Below are 23,376 nucleotides of genomic sequence, written 5' to 3' on the forward strand. Positions count from 1 at the left end.
GTATCCACCTGAACACGTGTACTCCAACCACTTGTTTACCTGAACTTTTCGTAAAGAAAACACAGGTGAAAACGTATTTGTCAATCATTACGGTGCTAACACAGCGGGGAGAGGCTTTTTGCGGCAGTAGAGCGCGGACTGCCGCAACGAGCCTACGCCGTAGTCGTTAACGCTACGATAAGCACATGTAGCTGTGCACACGAAGCCGCGTGAATATTGTAGCAGCATTAGTAATTCCTTTGGGAACCTAAAATAATATTACGTCCATTTGTGTTTCTGTTTCTATTTCAATTATATTTTTTAATGCAATACTATTAAGATAATATTATTAATACTAATGAGCCGCGTTAAGATAATTTATTATTTTTACTAGTGTTACCAGTCGTGAAACAGTTTCAATAACGTGTAAATTAAGACACTAGGGTACAATGGTCAAGTTAATCGACATATATTATAAACACGATCCCTTTAACCTTACTGGCGATAACCCATTATCCTTTCTGTGTAACTGTTTTATGTTAGTTTAAGAGTTAATTAGAATTTGTAACCCACCCATTGGGTTAAACATGTACATAATAATGATGAATTCTCATTTGAAATTTCACTGTTTGCTTATGAACAGCCTATTTGAATTTCAGTAAATAAATTCATTTGAAACAAAATAGAGACCTTAGTATATATTCAAGTATAGATAGATATTATTATATACAATGACAATCATAGATCATAAAATTATCATTAAAATATTCACATGAAATGAGACTTTCGGCATGGCGGGAACAATTCGACAGCTGTCCACTTATCACCATGAGCCTACACAGTCCACAAGTGCGGTAAGTTATTTTTCAAGTTACTTCTTTACTTGTACATCATGAAGTCACATTCAATTGGAGATTTGGTATATGAAGTAAGTTACCATTGAAATAATGATCCATGACTACACATATACCCAGAGGCAATATTGATTTATACTAAATGCAAGCATCTAAGTAAATAATTTAATGTGAGTCGAGGGGATTGACTCTGTAACCCGTAATCCTCCTAGTTCGCCTCCAGATGCTAAAAGTTTGTACATACTAAACTTTGTTAATTAAATTTATATGTTTATTAATTAGAACAAGTACTTTTTATAATATAAATAAATAATTATTATTTATTTATTAAATAATTATTATTTATTTATTACATTACGAATGAATGAATGACTTTTATGGACGAGGTGGACACGCGAAGGTGGTGTACGAGTCATCTGATGTTAAGTAATTACCGCGCCCACGTTCTCTTACAACACCAAAGGAATCACATTATTTTAACTAGTGTTTTACGTGTGTGTATGCGCTTTATTTGAAGACACGATACGCCTCTTTGAAATCTGGGAAACTAAACGGTAAACTTAATAAGTTATGTACATATTTATGAAATCCCTTAAAAATACCATCTTATATAAATAGTACAATACTGTAAATTTCATAAAAGCGACATCCATAGTCTGATCATATGGGTTATATTTAATTAAATCTTGATTTGAAAGAGTGGCAAAGAGTTTCTTGCTACTTCTTCTCACTAACTCAACCCTTTACGAAGTAGCGGTGGATCCAATAAGATTTTTTTTACATTCATAAGTGTCATATTCTACGTGATTTGATTTAAAAAAAAATCAGTTTCTGAACATGGCTGAAAATAAAATAAAAGATGACCAAGCTACGAATATTCTTACCTTCTTTTCTTTCATGGGAAACATTTATTATATTCCGTGAAAAAATAGTATAATATTATTGTTGAAGCATTATAACATGAATTAAAGCGTTACTTAGGGGAGTAAAATTATTTTTAAGGTGCACTGTATAAATATTATAAGATCACTCATAGTTGTTATAATATCAAATCTACCACATCGATAAAAATTCACAGATTATGTGTTCCTTATTAGGCGTACCGAAAATTATCGAAGGTTTTACTTCTAGAATTATTTATTTTTTTCAAAACATATTCCTTTTGATGTCAGTTCAAACACCGCTTCGAAAACAAATAGCGCTCTAAAAGAGAAGATGCGGCGTAAAAAACTCTCTCAGCATCCTTTTTTCGCTGTTTTTAATTAAATATACAATTTTGTATGTAATTACTATTACATAAGAAAGCACCTAAAACCCAACCGTATGGCTTAGAGTTAGGGGCAATAACTTAGGAACTTGTTAGTCGGAATGACCAGTTGGCAACGTAAAACTCTGCGTTAAGCAATTCGATACGTGTTTCGCCTCTATACGAGGCATCCTCAGGAGATGACGATAGAAGAGAAGACTCGCAAAACTCTCGTTCCTGAGTTCGGCGAATTCTTTTTAATGAGACATTTCGTACACATGTTGTTAGGGGTACAGAGAAGGATATGGAGATATTTTACTCTGAAATTTTTAAGAGTTCCACAAGCAAATGGCTACGAAGGAACGAAATCGCAGACTGAAGCTAGTATTTAAATAAAATACCCTTGAAACGATAAGTCCTGTGTACTAATGATTAAATATTTACATTGGTTTTTAAGTAATAATTAATTAACATTTATTTATTTTACCCGACGCGGACGTTTTGCTGCCGTTTCAGAGAAAAGGGAACTGTTACCCAACGCTAGACCCCATGTAAAAAAAACAGTTAAAATTACATGCGTTTTAATCCTTTACAATGTAATTTATCTATAAATGTTAATCAAATAAATACTAGATATAGTACGACCATTACTGAAATTATTAAAGTTCAGGTGTGACCGAAGAACGGGCAAAAATCCTCCGATCTCCACTATCGTTCCCTGCTGCTAGACTTCTTGGACGATCTGGACTGGTTGGAGTAAGAAAACAGACAGGCACACAAAATTTACCAATCAAGAGGCTAGTGGGTAAACAGCCTAGCTAAACTTTTACTTTATGTATGAATCTGACGTATTTACCAGTTTATCTCATACCGCAATAATACGTTGCTATCATGAGCTAATAGTCTAAGTTCCGAATGAAAAGTGATCGTCATCCATCTGTTCAATTATTGAAAAAAATTATCGCGAGTGGGTTGTCTTAAAAGTTTCTGTGTCAAGGCTATATATTTCAGGTCATACGAAATTTAAAAAAAAATATTTTGCAGACACTACCGCGATTGTTTTCGTATCAAATATTCTCTGTTTTGATATAAGGTTTCTTTATTAATCAGATGAATTCGAATTATTAGTGTACTTACCTGTTTATACCAGCCAATCCACTAGATATGGTGGGATAAAGATAAGTTAACCTGTATTATTATTATTTATCGCATAAATTAATTTTTTTAAGTAACGTTATACATTGAATAAATTACACAGCATGACTGGTTAGACACAAAGACACTCGAGGACGTTTTATTTGGCGATCATATATTAATCAAAATCATTAAAAATAATGATTATTTGAATACTTAGTAAACCATATTTAAGTAAACAATAACGCGTGGAGGTAGGTCCACGCACAATGGAGCGATGGTACGTAATGAGCTATCAGCAGTTGTTACAGTTACTTATGAATGATGGAGCTATTCTTTAACTACGTCAAGACCTCGTCTCTTGCTAATTGGGTAGCAGACGGCTTACATACGTCACAGTTGCAGACCTTTAACGAAGAAACGTTTTTCATTCATACTGGCTTAGCTTGGTAATAAGTTTTTGTCATTATTTTGCAAAAACCACCGAAAAATGTAATTCAAGCTCTTCAAAGAGTTGAAATCTATAAGGTCCTATTGCTGTGAAGTTGATTCCATTCATTTCACTAAGATACACCAAATCTTATTGCAGAATTTCGAGTACCTACATTTGGGTTGTAGTTTAACTAATCGATAATGACTTCGTGTATCGAGACATGGTATGCCACTACTCTTCGTCCGTCAACATGGGTTGGTGAACTGTGTGAAGTCTAGAAATATTTATTGGCACTTGCACTATGTGTTTGGCAGTTGAGAAGCATCTCCCTACACAAAGTGATGGTACAAACCATATGCAAGTACAGTGTGTTTGCGTATTAGTAGGACCTATAACATCGGCGCTTACCCTTACAATTAGTAATAGAAAAGTTACTAAAACATCATAGATAATACAAAAAAGAATTTTTAAATCGACTGCTACAGATAATTTTTACGGCTGACAGCATTTTGACGGCTTGTCGTATTTTACACAGATAAAGTTTTAAAACTAAAAAAAAAATCTTTTATAGTCTGTTAAATTACCTTTCTTGTGGTATATCGTGTAGCTTGTTTTACTCTGTGTATATTTAACGAAAACAATATCTCTGCGCGCCCCCCGCGAGCAGTTATAATATGTCTGCTTGGAACTCAACGGTAGTTTTATAGCAGACATAATATGTCTGATTGGCACCTCCGGGGACTAACACTTCATCATGCAATGCAGTGACTGGTGAATCAACTGTTACCGTGTTGAAGGTGAAGGAAACGGCCGTACTTCATTGATGTCGCTGGCGCCGACGCACTATGTTTGAATCAACGTTATCAGTATAGGGAATGTGTTCACACTTTTACCACACATATTGGAAAATTTGATCAAATATTCAGAATCTAATTTTATTACAGATTATATAGTTTTAAACAATTTGTTATATTTTAAAGTGACAACCCTACTTCTGGAATTAATTACACAATCGTTTATTAATCTTATATGCTTTGTTCAACTCGCAGGTTGCGATACGTCACTCGCACGGAACGGGTTCGAGTCCCGCATCGTTCATAAATTTTGTTTTCCAATTTTGTTTGTGTTATATAGTTTTGACAGATTTTTTTTCAGATAAATTATGCACGGTACATTTTATTCGCATAAAATATTTTTCATCCATTAAACAGATAGGTGACCATCACACCCATTCGGCTCCTGTACTATTTTACGCTTGTGGCAGTATCCGGTTTCCACAAACTGACACACTCGCTAGCCACGTCCGCGTCGTTGACACATTGCTAGTTGTGTACTTAATATGAAATATCCGCATCAATCATCATCTATCTCGGCGCACCGTTACGTCGAGTCAATATATATCTTTGACAAAATATTGTTCATTTGAGAGCACTATCTGGGATGAGTTTATATTAATAAAAAAGTGTGTGCGTACTTATGTATGCACGCAAGAAGTAATACTTTTTTGGCCTAAGAAAGCAAAAATTCTAAAATTATTTATTCCTCGTGCTATTCTACGTTTGTAGAAAGAACAATATTGTAAAAATCTTGCAACGATGGCTTTGACAGTTAACAATTAAATAACGAATACTTCTGAACGGACTTGATCCCTTTGCCTATTCCTAATAATGGACAATGAAACAAAAAGAAATAATAAATGTCGCTAACGTCAGAAAATTTTAGGGACCAACTTCACCATGTTACTTTTGTGTTATAGTGATGCGCGCGCATCTTAAGATTTCACTCTCATAATTTTTTCATAACGCGACAAAAGAAGTATAACTTCAATATTTTTGTTCATAAATTGTTCTAAGTAGTTTATGATTTGTGTAATTTCATAAATTAATATAAGTTTAATAAATAAAATCAGTTTTAGGCTACTCTTGATTAATTACAATATAAATTATAAACTTAGTATTTTAAAGAGTGTAGTTACGCCTCTTACTCTGATTCTGGTGGCTTGAAATATAATTAAAATAATCTACTGCAAGTACCAGTTCCTACTACCAGTACAAGGATTACTCTTACCTACTACATTTAAGAAACATGTCTTCAACCTTCGTTCAATTGAACAAGTATAACTGGTCAGCGCTTAAAACATATTCAATCTCATAATTATTTTTGACGCACTGAAAATTTTAACAAAGTAAAATATTTTAAGAAAATTTATTTATTTATTTTTTATTTAAATTGTTACTGTTTTTACATTAAATTTTTGCGTAAAAGTTAAATTTTTTATTTCAGTCAACCCGACGTTTCAAGACCTTTCCAGATCTCGTTATCAGGGGCACTGCAGATGAAATATCAAAAATCTTATGTAAAAACAGTTACAATTACACACATCTTAATGCTTTAAAAGTGTTTTATTCAAATCTGTATTACTCGTGTTTATCAAATAAAATAAGAAAATGCCAAGTTTACACTCAGGATTCAGCGGCACTACAATTGCGCTCGTCACCTTGAGATATAAAGATGTTAAGTCTCATTTTCTCAGTAATTTCACTTGCTATGGCGCCCTTCAGACTGAAACACAATAATGCTTACACATTACTGCTTACGGCAGTAAAAGGTGCTGTGAATATTCTTATTGATAATTTGAAGTTTACCTAGCTATTACTAACAATATTTTAACAGCATTTGCTACATTTTAAACGAAATGCAAAATAAAATTTAAAAATGTAAATTGTAATGATAAAAATATCCACAGCGTAGAAAATTATTTGTTTTAGAGTTGGTTGCTTTTGGCAGAGTACCGAGAAATAGCGAATAATTTTATTACATTTATATGGTATCGCAATTCTGTCGCCGTAATTTTGCAGTTTTATGAACTATTTTTAAGCAAATACTTGTTTAAGCACGCTGAGCATTTATTTTGTGGGATATTGATGGAGACTAAGCTGTCACGCTTGGCATTGTAACGCTGTCAGCTCGAGTCGACTAAGGGAGAATCTGCATCTTTTCTACACACTTTTTTTATTTTTAAATTTCTCCTCAAACTTTTTACTGTGCCATATTTCTTTGAAAATATTCTCAGAAGTGATGGAAAATACTAACCAATAGAAATAAAATCGTTTAGATTTGAAGAGCGATATCTCTGAAGAAATATCAAAAAAACATGACCACATGTCCGCGCATGTCAGTCAATGAAGTTAGAGCGGCGGCAAGATAAGGAACAACCGCATGAACTCGAGAAATGATAGAAGAGGCGATTGAACAATTTAAATCAGCTGCAGTAATGAAAGTAAAGAGAAAAATATAAAAAATATGATGTAATGGTGCCTCCATAATGTAACTAATGGTACTAGAAAATATTTAATTTTGAATAGTAAGTGTTCTTCTGTTCTTCGTCTGTGGTGAAAATAGTGCCTCCAGATGAATATTATGTTATACTTCGTGTGACTCACCAATCGACGGGCCACGGCGGCACAGATAAAAATAATGCAGTATAATTTGAAATCCAGATATTTAATTCCCACTTCTGTTTTATTGGAATTTTTGAAACTGTCAGACTACGTCAGGTATGTCAGGTGTGTCAATCCGAAAAATTCCCAAGAAAAGGTATACTCGTAGTTGTTTGACCAATTGTATTTAGGGATTTTAACCACCGCGGTCAGGCTGATTTAAGTGACTTACAACCCCCGACAAAAGTTATGAGTGGCTATTACATTACCAGGATCACGCAACAAAATTCAGTTTTCTCCGACTAATGATTTCAAAAAGAGCGGCTAAAGTAGCAATCGAACTATTAAAAATTTTCCTGGAAGTTAGTTGTCCCCATATTCTACAACGTTGCTTTAATGATAAAAATTATGTCTAAGTCTTACCAGATAGTTGTTTTAAAATATACCAAATAAAAGATTTATTGTCATATCACGAAACCAATTCTGGTTGCTGGTTGCTGGATCAAATCATTTGTTTAGAGAAATGATAGATTCCTGATGCTATTTAAACATTTTCCGTGATTTGATCAAATCACTAAGGGAATTGACCAAATCTCTATTTTTATCATATCCCTGCGACATACACATACATTACATTATGAATAATGAATTTGATAAAATTAATGACAAAACTGATAACTTTAATATTATTTTCACCTTTACTTGAATCACCGTTTCGTAAAAACAAATGGCGCTTTGAGAGAGATGAATTTATAGTATATGCTATGGCAACATGAGAAGGTTTTAATTGATTCACTTGCTTTATTTATTTTGTTTGCACAAGTTTGGACAACTTAAACAGCTAGCAAATATTACTTAGTTTTATCTAAATAAATTATGAAGGGCAATGACAAGTTTCAATGTTTCACAAAATATCAAAAGTAAATACTTTGCAGGTAATTAACACACTGTGGATAGCAAACGTTATTCTGTTCATAATAAAAAAAAACTCTTGTGGTTGGAATTTCTTAGAAATTCTTAGCTGACCTATACTCGGCTAGAGGAATATTCCTACCAAATTTCAAGTCTCCACATCTTATGGTTCCAGAGATATCGTTATGAATCAATCTATAGACACAACGGTGCCTATTTCTGCCGTGAAGCAGTAATGTGTAAGCATTACCGTGTTTCGGTCTGAAGGGCGCCGTAGCCGTAGTGAAAATACTGGGCAAATGAGACTTAACATCTTATTTCTCAAGGTAACGAGCGCAGTTGTAGTGCCATTAAGAATTTTTGGGGTTTTTCAAGAATTCTCAGCGGCACTGCATTATAATGGGCAGGGCGTTGCAAAACCAACGAACGAACAACTGAACGTCTTGCTCGTCATGTCCGTTATTTTCATTAAAAAAATTAGGTGGAAATTAGGTGTAAAGATATGAGATAATATTATTAAAGAGCCAAATATTTAAGATCTACTCAGTAGTGCTTATATATAATATAAATCCATTATGTAAATCAGTTCTACTCGACGATTTAAGCCTTTCCAGGCATTCTCTAGAAACATACATATTTTGAACACAACGAAAATTCTACCTGCATATTCATAAATACATATTGTGTTTTATACCGTAACTCGTTCCACTTAAATTAGCCCTATTACATATTTAAGAGAAGGTTACGTAGTATGGTAATTTGTTTGGGAACAAAAGAATGGCAGCTATATAGGCCGAAAATTTCCACATTATTTCACTGTTCTTCCCCAATTTTTTGCGCATATATAAAAACATACTTCATAATTTATATGTATGAATTTTTATAGGCTCACTTGAGACAATAACACGTTTTTTGAATTCTAATAAAAAATTGTGGTTAAAAATAGAATAACAAAAATAATAAAATCTTGTATTTCTTATAATCTACATCTTAATATATATAAATCCAGTGTCCTGATGTTTGTTTCCAGTGAACTCCTAAACTAATGAACGGGTTTAGTCTAACTTGAGAGATAGGATAGTTTTTATTTCGATATGGGACCCATAATTATTTTTTATTTCCATAATTTGTTTGTGTTGACTTATTTTCTATGAGACAATTAATTGATGCAGGATTTGACAGTTCTGCTGTGAAACACTGTCATTATAACAACAGGGAGCATAATATTATAATATTTTATAACATCAAGAATTATTTCACCAAATAATTCTTGATGTTATAAAATATTATTGAAAAATTCATAAAAAACAGTATTTTATTTATTATTAATATGTCGATCGTGAAAAGATATATTTCTTTCTTGATGTGTGATGTGTGCCTCAGGGTGCCCACTATGAGACGGATATCGTGTCGTGTGTGTTTAAGGTGATGAGTCGACGTTTCAGTTTGGATATTAGAAGCAGTACTTGCTTCTTTAGACTGTCTGCAGCTTGTAAAGTTTACTCGTCGGGCATTGTGTCGATCGTCGATAAGAGAGCGTATGAATGAATGCATTTGGCTGAAGGTATTCTTTCAACAAGGGACGAGTAGGACATTCAGCTGATGCTAATTGATACGCCCTGCCCATTACAATTCAGATCCGCTCAAGATTCTTGGAAAACCTAAAAATTCTGAGCGGCACTACAATTGCGCTCGTCACCTTGAGACATTAATTGTTAAGTATCATAATGATCAGTAATTTTACTAATTGTTACACATTACTCTTCACCGCAGAAATAGCCGCCGTTTTGGTTCCCATACTCCAGCCGGCATCCTATGCAACGAAGCCCACTGGTCTGGCCAGACTTGTTAATGGTGTATATCTAATCCAAAATACCTGGAAATTTTGATACAGACTGCAATAATACAATAGACAAAGGCAAATACTTTTAGTAAAATTATAATAAACAGTTTTTTTGAACCGTTTAATAACATAAAATAATAATGTACAAAACTTAATTGGGGACAAACTTACATTGTGATTGGCAATGAATCGCACAAGACAGAGGCTGTATCGTGGGATCAAATAATGTAAATAATTAAGAAAAAATATATATACGTAAATAATAAAAATACATATGTAAGAAACTGTATGATTGAGTTGTATGTATGTGTATGTGTATGTGTATGTGTTTGTGAAACATGTAGGTGAGACGACTTGAATACAAGTGATCAAAATATCCAATCCAAATAAATTTCAATCTTTGAAAACAAAACCAAGCTTTTGACTGGACTACATATTACATACGTAAACTATTTATTATCATAATAAAATCTTATTTCCAGAGCGTTACCATCCCAAGAAAATAAATTTTAATAATAATGGCCGGGTAAAAAGGACGATTATAAGTGTTGGAAATAATATTACCCCAGAGCGGAGAAAATAACTCGGTTTAATGTCGGTTGCTTCTTGGCTGAGTAACGAGAAAAGTGGAATAAAATATTTATTTATAAGTTATCGCAATTCCATCCCACAGCTGTAACTTTGGAATAATATAAAAGAAATATGAACTCGTTTTATTGTTAAAATGAATATTGTTTTTAATATAATATATTTCTAAATATTGCGTTATCACATGAGACCGTCCGAGTTAGTACCTAACTTAGAAAATTATTAATATTGTCAATAATCTTAAGATGAGTGTTCCGAAAGAAGCTTAATTATGTTGTTATAGAAACACCTCAGCGCGATTTTCAAAGAACTTTCTACTACGTTTAACAATACCAATACAAGTGGGAGGCTCCATTGCACAGGATGCCAGCTAGATTATGGGTACCACAACAGCGCCTATTTCTGCTGCGAGGCAGTAATGTGTAAGCGTTACTATGTTTCGGTCTGAAGGGTGCCGTAGCTAGTGAAATTACTGTCTCAAGGTGGCGCAATTGTAGTGCCGCTCAGAATTTTTGGGTTTATCAAGAATCCTGAAAGGCACTGAATTGTAATAAGCATGGCGTATCAATAACCATCAAAAAATATATTTTTCAGTAAATAATTTAAACTAATTACAATTGTATTCGTATGGTGGCTGTTTTTGAATTACCATCATTGTTTTTATATTTTTTATAATGAAAGCGGAAGTATGTAGTAATTAATCTAAATTTCTAATGTCTAACTATGGCAATTAATGAGATATAGCAGGCGAACAAATTCTTTATTTATAAGGATTCCCGTGGTAAGCTCTCGGGTGTAAAACCCAAAAAAAGGAGCCTTTTTATTTAGCTCTTGACTTCTTTATGTGCACGGGTCACTTCTCACGTTTTAATTACAATTTATGATCACCTAGACCCGGCAATGTAGATAAATGTCTTTTGGAACGCTAATGGGCTAAGAGTTTGCTTAAAAATAAAATGCTTACTAATGAACGCTTTACTTTTAAATTAAAGTTATTTATGAATGGGGCTTGCCAAATTATGATTAATTCATGATATAACGACCTACGTATATTTGTGTTTTTTGTGTAAAAGGAGGACAAGCTCGCGCACGTGTCACCTGGTGTTAAGTGATCACCGCTGCCCACATTCTCTTGCAACACCAGGGGAAAAGCGTTGACGGCCGTTAGGGAAGGTGTACGCGCTTTTTTTGAAGGTACCCATGTCGTATCGTCCCGGAAACACTGCACAAGAAGCTCATTTCACAGCTTTGATGTAATTTTCTCTATGAAATTAAGTCCCTTAGGACGAGACGAGCAGGACGTTCAGCTGATGGTAATTGAGCCTCATAAGCCTCATTTGCCCAGTAATTTCACTAGCTACAACGCCCTTCAGACCGAAACACAGTAATACTTACAGATTACTGCTTCACGGCAGAAATAGGCGCCGTTGTGGTACCCATAATCTAGCCGGCATCCTGTGCAAAGGAGCCTGACACTGGTAAAAAATTGATTGCTTTTAAATTCACATCAAATCAAAATTATTTAATTCATCTAGATCAAAGGAAATGAATAATGTACACTCCAGTTATGAATGTAATATTTTTTAAGTTATACTTATTTGGCGCGTGAAGGAAAAATTATCATACTGAATTTTTACGATGCGCGCACACACCGTCACGTAAATTCAACACCCTGACAACTGACTTGACTGCTGGTCAACTAGACCATTTTTATGATACATCAGCTACCAAGCCTCTTGTAACTCATATGTCTACTGAACCTACCAATGGACGAGAATTAAATAAATTTTAATATAATTATAATTTCAATTTTTATACAAGTTTTAAAATAAAAAAAAATATTCCTCTTTAATTTTATAAAAAATAATTTTATGAAATTTAAATACTATTAGTTATTTAACTAAATTATTCGGCATAATAATATTTTTATTGGTTGTACTAAATACCTTCTTTAGTACAATATTGTTCTTTCTGCAAACGAAAAATAGCACAAGGAATATTTTTTTTAGGATATTTGTTTTATTACGCCAAAGAAGATATACTTCTTACGTATGTACACACACACACATTTTTTTTCTTTTTATTACCACTTCGGAAAAGATTGAGCTTCAATGAGAAGAGGCAAGAGACTTATTGCCACTTTCCATGGTTTTACAAATTATTTTTTACATAGTGTTTGAAGTGATGCAACTTCGACAAATACTCAATGCCCTACAAGTAATAGCCACACAAAAATCTTCACCATTTTGCTCTTAATAGTGATTTTCATTATTAAAACACTAGAAATAAGTAATTGCTCGTAACTAATTCTAGTAGGCTTCATAGGATACATAGCTTTAAGGGTAAATGTATACAATTTTATAATAAAGTCCCAGCCACTGTTCAGGCATTATCTATGAATAAATTTGAATAATATATTAAAAAATGGCTCTCATAAATTCTACTATTCCACAGCCGAATATCTAAGTGATCCGACAGCCTGGGAATGGATTATGATTATTTAATTTTATAGCAATGGAAATGACAGTACAATATATCAATCAATCAATCTAAAGTGATGATGTGTACATTTCCATACTCCTCGGATTTGACACAGGAGTAAAATAGAAAAATATTTAAATTAAATACAACTTTGTATAATGCGACATTCCACAACAATGAAAATTTAATTTTATTTGACACAAATAAATTCATTAATTATAAACTGAAAATAACCAATGGTAACCTATACCTACCATTTAGAGTTAAGCGACAGCTGGCTACTTTAGGAGCTTATAGTCTTAGTCAACAAACTACTTCCTCTGTAGTATTATTTAATAAACATGCCTCTATTGGGCAAAATTGTAAAATAATCGACAAACAAGCCTCTATTGGGAAATGTATTAATACTAATGTACAAAAATATAACAATGAAGATTTTTCTTAAATTAATTTAAATTAAGTTATTTGACAAGGCAGGACAACTCTTGCAATATCATACAAAATAGGCAACATTCACCAAATATAAATGTTACTGCTATAGATAATCATAATATAAAGCTCATAAATATTGTTCACCAGAATATACAAGGTATCTCAAGTAAGGAATTAGAAATTGAACTGTTTTTGAGCTGCTGTAATATAGACATATTATGTATTACAGAACATTGGCGTAAGAGTCATCAGCTCCAGTTTAGTTTTAGAGAACATAAAGTAGTCAGTTCGTTTTGTAGAAGTAGGGCAATACATGGAGGTTCCCTAATTATTATTAATAATAGATTAAAATGTAAAAATAGAAGAGATATTGTTAATCTCTCTATAGAACAACTAATTGAGATAGCTTGTTTAGAACTAGAGCAATTTATTATTGTAAGTGTATACCGCCCCCCCACTGCATCATATGAACAATTCCAACATAGAATAGAGGAGAAAATTTAGCAAAACTAGCAAGTCAATTATAGTGTGTGGAGATTTTAATATAAACTTGCTTGAACCTTCGGCCAATTGTACTAGCCTTAAAAATTTATTTCAAAGTTTTAATTTGTTCAATGTATTTTGGGAACCTACTAGAATCACTTCTACAACAGCAACCTGTTTAGATAATATTTTTACAGATGTTACTATTACTAGTAAACTCATAATTTATAATCTTCAGTCCGACCATAGTGGGCAACTTATAAAAGTAAATACAAGATTGGACAATGTCAGACCAAAAAAGGTGACGATTATACCAGTTACGGGTAGCCGTCTTGAGAGGTTTAGAAATAATTTGGTAAATACGATACCATTTTTATACTGTGGCGAAACTGCAAATTTTCACTACAACTTAGTCTTCAATTCCTTCTGTGAGGAATTTGACAGGATTTTTACTCCAGTAACGGTGAAGGTAAACAACAAACATAGTTTTAATGATTGGGCAACAATGGGTATCCACAAAAGTCGTAAACGCTTATATGACCTTTATTATGAGAAACATTACAATAATAGTGAAGAATTTAAAATATATGTAAAAAAATACTCCAAGCTCTTTAAAATAGTTTGTCATGAAGCGAAAACACGTTTCATTGCAGATAAAATTAAAAACAGTAATAATAAAGTAAAAGCGACTTGGAGTGTAATTAACAATGAAACTGGTAGATCGAATTGCCGTAACACCTCTATTTGTTTAAATATTAATAATCGCGTTATAAATTCGGAAATAGAAATTGCAAATGAATTTGATAAATACTTCTCCGAAATCCCGATTGTCACGTCCAAATACCTTAACTCTTCGCCAAAAGCAGCATATGATATGCTTAAATTACACGTACCAGTATCTTCTACTGATTTGAAATTTAAGTATGTTACAGGTAGCGATATAATAAAAATCTTCAAATTAATTAACCTAAAAAATACAAAAGACCTATGGGGCCATTCGACTAATATTTTTAAATACATACTTGACATTATAGCACCTGAATTAGCAATAATATTTAATGAATGCATAGATGAGGGTGTGTTCCCTGACCTCATGAAATACAGCAAAGTTATACCTTTGATTAAATCGGGCAGTTCTTTTGACCCTGCTAATTTCAGACCTATTTCAGTGCTGCCTGTTTTTAGTAAAATTTTTGAAAAACTTTTGCTTCAACAGCTACAAATGCATTTTTGTAAATTAATGAACAAAAATCAGTTTGGTTTCACTAGGGGCTTATCAACAATTAATGCGGGTACTAGACTCATTGAGCACATCTTTGACGCCTGGCAAGAGTCACAGGATGCATTGGGCATTTTTTGTGATTTGTCAAAAGCATTTGACTGCGTCCACCATGAAACTTTACTCCTAAAACTAAAGCATTATGGAGTGAAAAATAGAGCCCTAAATCTGTTGAAATCATATTTAAGCGAAAGAGTTCAGATAGTCGATGTAAATGGCAAACGGTCTTCGGGTAAACCTGTGGGAATCCACAGGTTTACCCGAAGTTTACCACACCTATTCAGGTGTTCCACAGGGTTCTATTCTCGGTCCTTTCTTGTTTCTTATATATATTAACGATCTACCGTTTGTGGTAGATGATAGCCATGAGATTGTATTGTTTGCTGATGATACTTCACTTATTTTTAAAGTGAAGCGACGTGCGGATATTGATGACGAGGTAAGCAATGCACTCTCAAAGATAGTGCGTTGGTTTGAGACGAATAATCTGCACTTAAACAGTAAAAAAACAAAGTGTTTACGGTTCATTACACCAAACACAGCGGAGGTACAAACCAACGTACTTATAAATGACCAGAGATTGGAACTTGTGGACACTGCGGTCTTCTTGGGTATCACGTTAGATAAAAAGCTTCAGTGGGGTCCACATATTACCCATCTAGCAGATAGCCTCAGCTCTGCGGCATATGCAGTTAGAAAGATTAGAGAGTACACGAATGTTGCGACCGCTAGATTAGTGTACTTTAGTTATTTTCACAGCATCATGACGTACGGTATATTACTATGGGGTCATGCTGCTGACATTGATATAGTGTTTGCACTGCAAAAGAGAGCTGTTCGTGCTATATATCAGCTTGGTTATAGACAGTCTCTCAAAGAAAAATTTAAAGAAATAAATATTATGACTTTATTGTCAGTACATTTATGAAAATTTAATATATGTTCACAAAAATCTTCACCTTTTTGCTCTTAATAGTGATTTTCATTATTATAGCACTGGAAATAAGGGATTGCTTGTAACTTATTCTAGTAGGCTTCATAAGATACATAATAGCTTTAAGGGTAAATGTATACACTTCTACAATAAAGTCCCAGCCACTGTTCAGGCATTATAATAAATTTAAATGTTTTATAAAAAAATGGCTCTGTCGTAAATCCTATTACTCCACTGCTGAATATCTAAATGATCGGACAGCCTGGGACTAGATTGTGATTATTTTATAGCGACTGTACAATATTGTATATTTTTATTGAAAAGAGCGCAAAATAAAAGAATGCTGGGAGAGTTTCTCGCGCCGCTTCTTCTCTCTCAGAGCGCCATTTGTTTCCGAAGCGGTAGTAGTATCTAGTAGTATAAGAAATGACATAAAAAAGAATTCTAAAGGAATCAATTTTGAGAAAATAAATGCCTTTTATGCCTTTTAATATTTTATATTTCATTAAAAAAGAGTGCAAAAAAGTATGCTGGGAGAATTTCATGCGCCCCTACATCTCTCAGAGCGTCATTTGTTTCCGAAACGGTAGTAGTATGTAGGTAGTATAGTATAAATGACATCGAAAATAATTCTACAGGAAAATAGTTTGAGAAAATAAATGGCTTTATGCCTTGCCAGCAACAGCCAAATAGCCCACAAGATACGTAGAACACTATACAAATGATTTAAGTTTTCTTTAGTGTTAATTCCGCCAATATTTGTTTTTGAACAATTCGACAAGTGTTTCGCCTCTACACGAGGCATGGACGTGTTGGCCGTGCCAGATTTTGGCGAGACAAATATTGGCGGAATTAACACTAAAGAAAACTTAAATCATTTGTATAACTATGGATTTCCGTAAAGTAGTGCCTACTTCAATAATTTTTTTTACGTAGAACACTCGTAACTGACAATAAATTGTGAGCTTGGACTGATCATGATGAAAGCCAGTTCACAATTTTCCCGCGCAATTCCCTTTTGGCGGCTTACCGCATACGACCCAATACAGAATTTCAATTAGCTCGATTGAATCGTTTCAAACGTGGTTTCAAAAGCTAATAGATAGAAAAGCATAAAACTTGTCCGGCCAAAATAATTGCTATAAATCTAAACAACTAAAATTTTATTTAAATTTAAATTTGGAACGAATTTATTACGTTAGAAGCTTCTATCATTACCCGCCATTTCACATATATTTTGAGGTTAGTATTGAAAACTTTTTACTTTAATAACCTCTTCTAGGTTATAAAAGTAAATAAAGTTGCGGTGATTGTCTTGCACAAGGTAGAACACAATATTAGCATGTTTTGCGCCTTATTGTTTGTCATTGTCATCTGTCACATATATAATTATAGAATCTCACTCAACTTGTCACATGTAAAAGGCTTTTTCCCTTTTTCATAAAGAAAACTAGTTATTATAGAAATCAGTTTTCATTTATTACATACATCATGAAAAATTAAATGTATTCAGATAGCTGGTTTGTTATAATTTAAAGTAACTACTGTTTTTTTTTAACCCCATTCTTGTATATATTTTTTCTGAATCTTTAACTCATTGTAACTAGTTCTTTGTAGTATTGTATAATAGGAGTGTACAGTATTGTGTAACTTATATGGTTTAATCATTATTTGTTAATTTGTATTACTTTTCATTTGTGATTTTTATCGTTACAACTTCACTGGTGAAAGTGTTAGTTTTAAGTTCTTATTCTTGTTATCGTAATACTGTTTGTTTCCTATACATGAATAAATAAATAAATAATCCTTGAGTTGGTCATTTTTAGTGAGTACTTTAATGGCAATATGAAAATATTGTATTGGTCTCGATAGTTGTTATCAAAAACTTCAAAATTTTGTAGAGAAGATTTATTTTTATCTTTGATCTTTTGAAGTTCCATTTTACCAAACGATACTTTCGGATAACAAATGCTTGATTAGTTGTTGAATGAACCAAGAACGCTGTATTTATACAGATGTATACTCACTAAATTTTCATTTCCAACAGATCCATTTTTCTTCCGATCTTCCGTAATCGGCAAGTGCCCCCGCGCCGTGGTATGCCATAAATCTGTGCGAATTTGGCGCGCACGCAGCCGCCTGTCAATGTGTATTAATAGATTGCTTATAATTAGGATGATTTGAAAGAATTTATAAGAAAGCTATTGAAAAAAGCTATAAGGCCATGCAAAATAAACAATCTTATAAATAAAATGAGGGTCAGTATTTGGCCAGGGCATAGTGTTTTACGGCACTTCCCGATTTTGGAATGTTAATGACACCTATTTATAATATACTTTCAACCGATGTTTTTTTCAATAAGCAGCAGAGATATGAGGCAATGAAAAAAATACAGTCGATTTGTTTAACCTCCTTATTGAAGTTGGTTGAAGCCGGCAGTAATTGGGTAACAACTTTGAGAGCCGTATCCAAATTCTCATATTTGGTCAATAATTATCCATATTCGTTTCCGTATATACAGAAATGCGTTTTTGACGTTCTGGCATATAATTACTACATACTCTATATTATGGTCTATAACTTTTTGAATTTCATAGTTACAGAATGAAATGCCAAATTAATAACAATAAAAAAACGCAATAAGTAAACACTGAAACGAAAACGTTGTCTCTATAAAAGCAGCAATTGAAAATATCACATCACAGTTGTGCTTAGTTGAGCCTTTTGTGAAAAGACACGAAATGAAATAACTTATTCCCTTTCATACAGAAGCAGTTCCAGCGTATGTATTAATTAGTCTAAATTATTTCCTGGCGTTCTCATACATATTTAAAACACAAAGAACTGTCTTATGTTCATATTCATAAATACATACTGCCACTCATTCCGGTTGAAGCCCCTTTACACATATTTTAAGAGATAGTTGCATACAATGAAAATTTGTTACGAACAAAAGAATCAAGCTGTAAGGCAGGCCAGAAATTTATATCGGTTAGATGATATCAATATTTCTTACTGTGAATTGGCTGTCGAATACTGATTAACTCAATCAAATACAATTTGAATTATTTAAAGGAGAGTAATAGTAATAAGTTTGCCTTCGCGTCTTCCCGTTATGCGTGGATGAATTTCTTAATTTTTTGGTGTCATTCACTTCATTGGTAAACATCATCCTCTGTAAGGCCAAGCTTTTGCATGTCCTTCTAGACATTTGTCATCTAGGTAGTTTGCGGTCTACCTCGCCTTCTTCTATTTTTAGCCATGGAAAGGACTTTTTACGAAGTGGTCATCGAGTCTACGAATTGCTACGTAGTGTGCCGTTTTTTGTTTTTCATGTATTTTGTAGGTCTTTATTATCTATTTTGTATATATCACTATCCATGGGTAGTTCTAAGCGATGGTAGGGATTTATATCAGCTTTCTCCTTTTCAGTAGCTGCTATTTTTCTTTGCAGTTTTTTTTTGTCTTCTTGTATGATCCTTTATCTTTATCGGAGCTTATTCTTAGCTCATGTTGGGCTCTAGTGATACATAGTTTTTCAAGTATTAACTACATTAAAGTAGGAATCCGATCTTGTTCGGGATTTTTTCTCAAGTTACTCGCACCAACCCTTCCTAGGATACTTCCTTTATTCGAATTTAGTTCATATCATTGAATCTCTCTCCACCTCAGGCCTTTTTTATCTTAAGTAGCAGTAGCCTATGTTGGGAGGTGAGAGGTTCCCCAAGAATAACCTTGCAGTACTTAATTTGTCTCAGATCTCGTTTATCTATTAAGTTTCAAACAAACAGTATCTACGAGATTCTACTCTTATAAGCTATTAAATGTGCATCCTTCTTTTACTATTTCTTTTCTCATATAGGGAATACAATATTATATAGTTATTAAAATGTTTCCCCACTTGCATTAATATTAGAAAGTGGCCATTAAAAACAATTCTTTCTTTCTTTCATTTCATAATGTCTCTATTTAGGGGAGGTCACTTTGTTAATGTGTCATATGTTAATAATATCACCATTTTTATAATAGCACTATTTTTATATTGTTTTACACTAATTTACTAGCACCACACTCACTCAAATGGTTTTGTTCGTTTAACTCTTCCTACTATCTTCCCTATCTTGACGTGCGTCCGTGCAGAATGGATAATGAATATCGCTATGCCAACTTAATGGCTGACAGGCTTGCCCTGCATGTTTCAGTATGACAACTCTCTCTGTTATTACTTAAACTAGTTTATTGAGATAAAACCTTTAGTTGTGAATGCAACGGGCTAATACTTGTCTTACTATATCAGTGTTGTCAAGGAGCTGGATTGCTTCAATATTCACGTGATGATGAAGTCAATGCTATGTTAGTATGAGTATTTTTGAAATACGTTGTCAACGAACTCGATGTTAAAATACCTGTGGAGATCGCTGTTTTGAATGTAACAAGGTGCGTTCACAATTTCTTTTAATACTTTGTTCTGGAAGAGTGCTATTATTTGAATATTTGTTTGTTTGGTGTAGATCCACTGCTGGACCCCTTAAGTTCATACAGACATAAGGACTTGCTTGTACGATAAAACTTTGTTTCATACTGACATCATGGAATGTCTTCATATCTATATTCGTCTATCAAAAATTATATTAAAATTTCATCAACAAACGACCGTAGGGTTCACTTGATAACTCTGCGCTTCAGATAATTTTTTTCTTAAATTTAGAAACGATGTGTATGTAGCCTGTGTACTATCATAATGTGAATTAATTTCAAATATATAAGTTCAATTTATTTTTAAATATCAATATTTTCTGTTATTGTTATAAAAAATTATTAAAAAGTCACAGAAGTATGTGTTTGGCAGATTTGAAATTAGCAGAGCTATGAAGAAAAAAGATCAATTGAAGAATTGCTTGTAGATACGATATCGACAACCCCACACGCGTTTCGCGCTAAACCTGCGCGTATCAACGCTAGTAGAGAACATGATCTACTTGCTGAAGTGCTGCTACCAATATTCGGCCTGCTATCAAAGTCAAGGCCGGCGACACTATTGTGATTCTTCTGGTGTTGTAAGAGATTGTGGGCAGAGGTGAAGTTACCTATACCACAACACAGTAATAGAACAGTACTTTTTACCAGTGGGACGCACCTTTGTACAGGATGCCGGCTAGACTATGGGTACCACAACGGCACCTATTTCTGCCGTGAAGCAGTAATATGTAAGCATACTGTTTTTCGGACTGAAGGGCGCTGTAGCTTGTGAAAAAACTGGACAAATGAGACGTAACATCTTATGTCTCAAGGTGACGAGCGCAGTTGTAATGCCACTCAGAACTTTGGGGTTTTTCAAGAATCCTGAGAGGCATTGCATTGTAATGTGCAGGGCGTATCAATTACCATCGGCTAAACGTCCTGCTCGTCTCGTTCCTTATTTTCATAAAAAAACAGGAACACCCGAATCGACGCACGCACACATACACATGACTGAAATGGCCGCTAAGCAATCTTGGGAAGACAAAACTATTGAGAGCCACGCCATACGCCGCCGAGACTGGTCGCTGTTATATTAGCTGCGCCGCACCGTCCGCGTCGTCAATCTTTTTGTACGTACCAACCCTAGCACTCCGCCCAGAAGTAGGCATAAATTTGAAGGAAACCGCTGAATTACGCTACTGTCCTATTACTTGTACTGTGCCCATACGCTCGTTTGTCCTCCTCTATATAAAAAGGCGCCTATTCCTAATTTATCATAGATATAATAAAAAGTGTACGAATATTAATCGTTATCTTTTATCAACGTTCTGAACCCAGATATAACTCAATCTAATACCCTAAGGATGTATTGACAAATGAACACTATTATCATTATTCAGTAGACGCAAACTATTGAGAATTTGATCGATAATGTTATTATACTCTTGGTATTACCTCAGATTATAGTATCTCATTTCAATGATACAGGGGAAATGGCGCCAATTTATTTTAAGTTCTTATTAATTAAGGTTGTGGGTATGTGTTGGTAAAATATTGAGCATCATTTCGAACAAGGTACAGGTTTGAATACCTAGTTCAAAATTAAAAGAAGCTTATTGAAATCCAACATTTTACTTAGGTTACGGACTTGTAAAAAAAATAGGACTCCGCGCCGTGATATTAGCAAGTGAAGCACCTTTATGCTAGTGTGTGTGCGGTTACGGGGTATATTAGATACACAATTTTTTTTCCCTTACATAATCATAATATATGGCCACAAATACATATATAGTAACGTTTTTACACTTTTTCACAGCGCACGACGGCATTTTTAAAATATTTTATTGCGACGCAAACTGATCTGTCGCAGACGATGGCAAATCTCACAATGGCGGCCGATCGGCTTGTATAAGTGTAAGTGTATGCGTTGGACTATGTATTTACACGTTTACCGGCTTGTTTTTGTGCCTCACTGTTATGTAAGGTGACACGGAGTCCTTATTTTTTTACTCGTCCGTGACTTAGGTATGCTGTATGTCAACATCCTGATAAAATCTGTTGCCTTGAGTTGTGCACAAAAACTGAAATAGAAGTGGGGCCGGCCATGTTACAAGAATGACACATTAAAGATGAACTAAAAAAATCTCAAAATGGCATGGTCCGTCTTGAAAAAGAAAAAGAGGCAGACCTGTGACAAGATGGGTGTACGAACTATAGAAAATAGCCAGTCCTTTCTGGATACAAATCGCTCAGAATAGAGACCGTTCTTTGGAGGAGTCCTTCACCGACTCAGGGGATTCTGTAAAATAGTTACGAATATTGATTTTTAAATAATCCAAAGGTTTTATCAAAATCGGGTATGAAACTACTTTGAGTACTTTTCTCTATTTCTGATACTTTCATATTTGGCCATCTCCTTCCCGTCTTGAAAAAGGTACCTAAGGTTCTAAAGGTATAAATAATGGAAACCTTATAACATTACATCTTTGTCGGTCTTGAAGACTCTTCAGGGACGTATATACTAATTAAGTTGAAATTAACCCAAATACTAACATGAACATCATGAAACTGTACATAATCTAGCTTTTTAAGGCGAAGAGTAAGCAGAAAACACGCAAACAAGTTTTGTGGTGAAAGTATGGCATTACGAGCTATGAACACTACTTAATCCTGTTACACATATCCTTAAGTCTTATTTGTAGATTGCTTATGCTTGCTGTTGGTTATAGTTAGCACTGCCGAGCCTTTTTGAACTACCACTTTTCTTTGAAGTTAAACAAGTTTTTTGGCGTGGCGTGACGCATTTTTTTAACGGTACTTTTCTCAGAAAAGTTATTTTTATAGCTTGCACTTTTTTGTGTAGGTTAATTTATTCAG

The 23,376-nt window shown here is 33.8% G+C and overlaps 1 protein-coding gene across 1 annotated transcript in view; it reads left to right on the forward strand.

Moving 5' to 3' along the window:
• The first annotated feature begins 739 nt into the window (after positions 1–739).
• The window catches only part of LOC126966353 (uncharacterized), a 56,599-nt gene continuing 33,962 nt past the window's right edge, over positions 740–23,376 (forward strand). The window contains exon 1 of the mRNA XM_050810351.1: positions 740–833. Within this exon, the coding sequence (XP_050666308.1) occupies positions 771–833 (63 nt within the window). The 5' untranslated portion in view covers positions 740–770. The remainder of the gene's footprint in view (positions 834–23,376) is intronic.

This window comes from Leptidea sinapis, chromosome 10 (genome assembly GCF_905404315.1).
Source record: "Leptidea sinapis chromosome 10, ilLepSina1.1, whole genome shotgun sequence".
NCBI lineage: Eukaryota > Metazoa > Arthropoda > Insecta > Lepidoptera > Pieridae > Leptidea > Leptidea sinapis.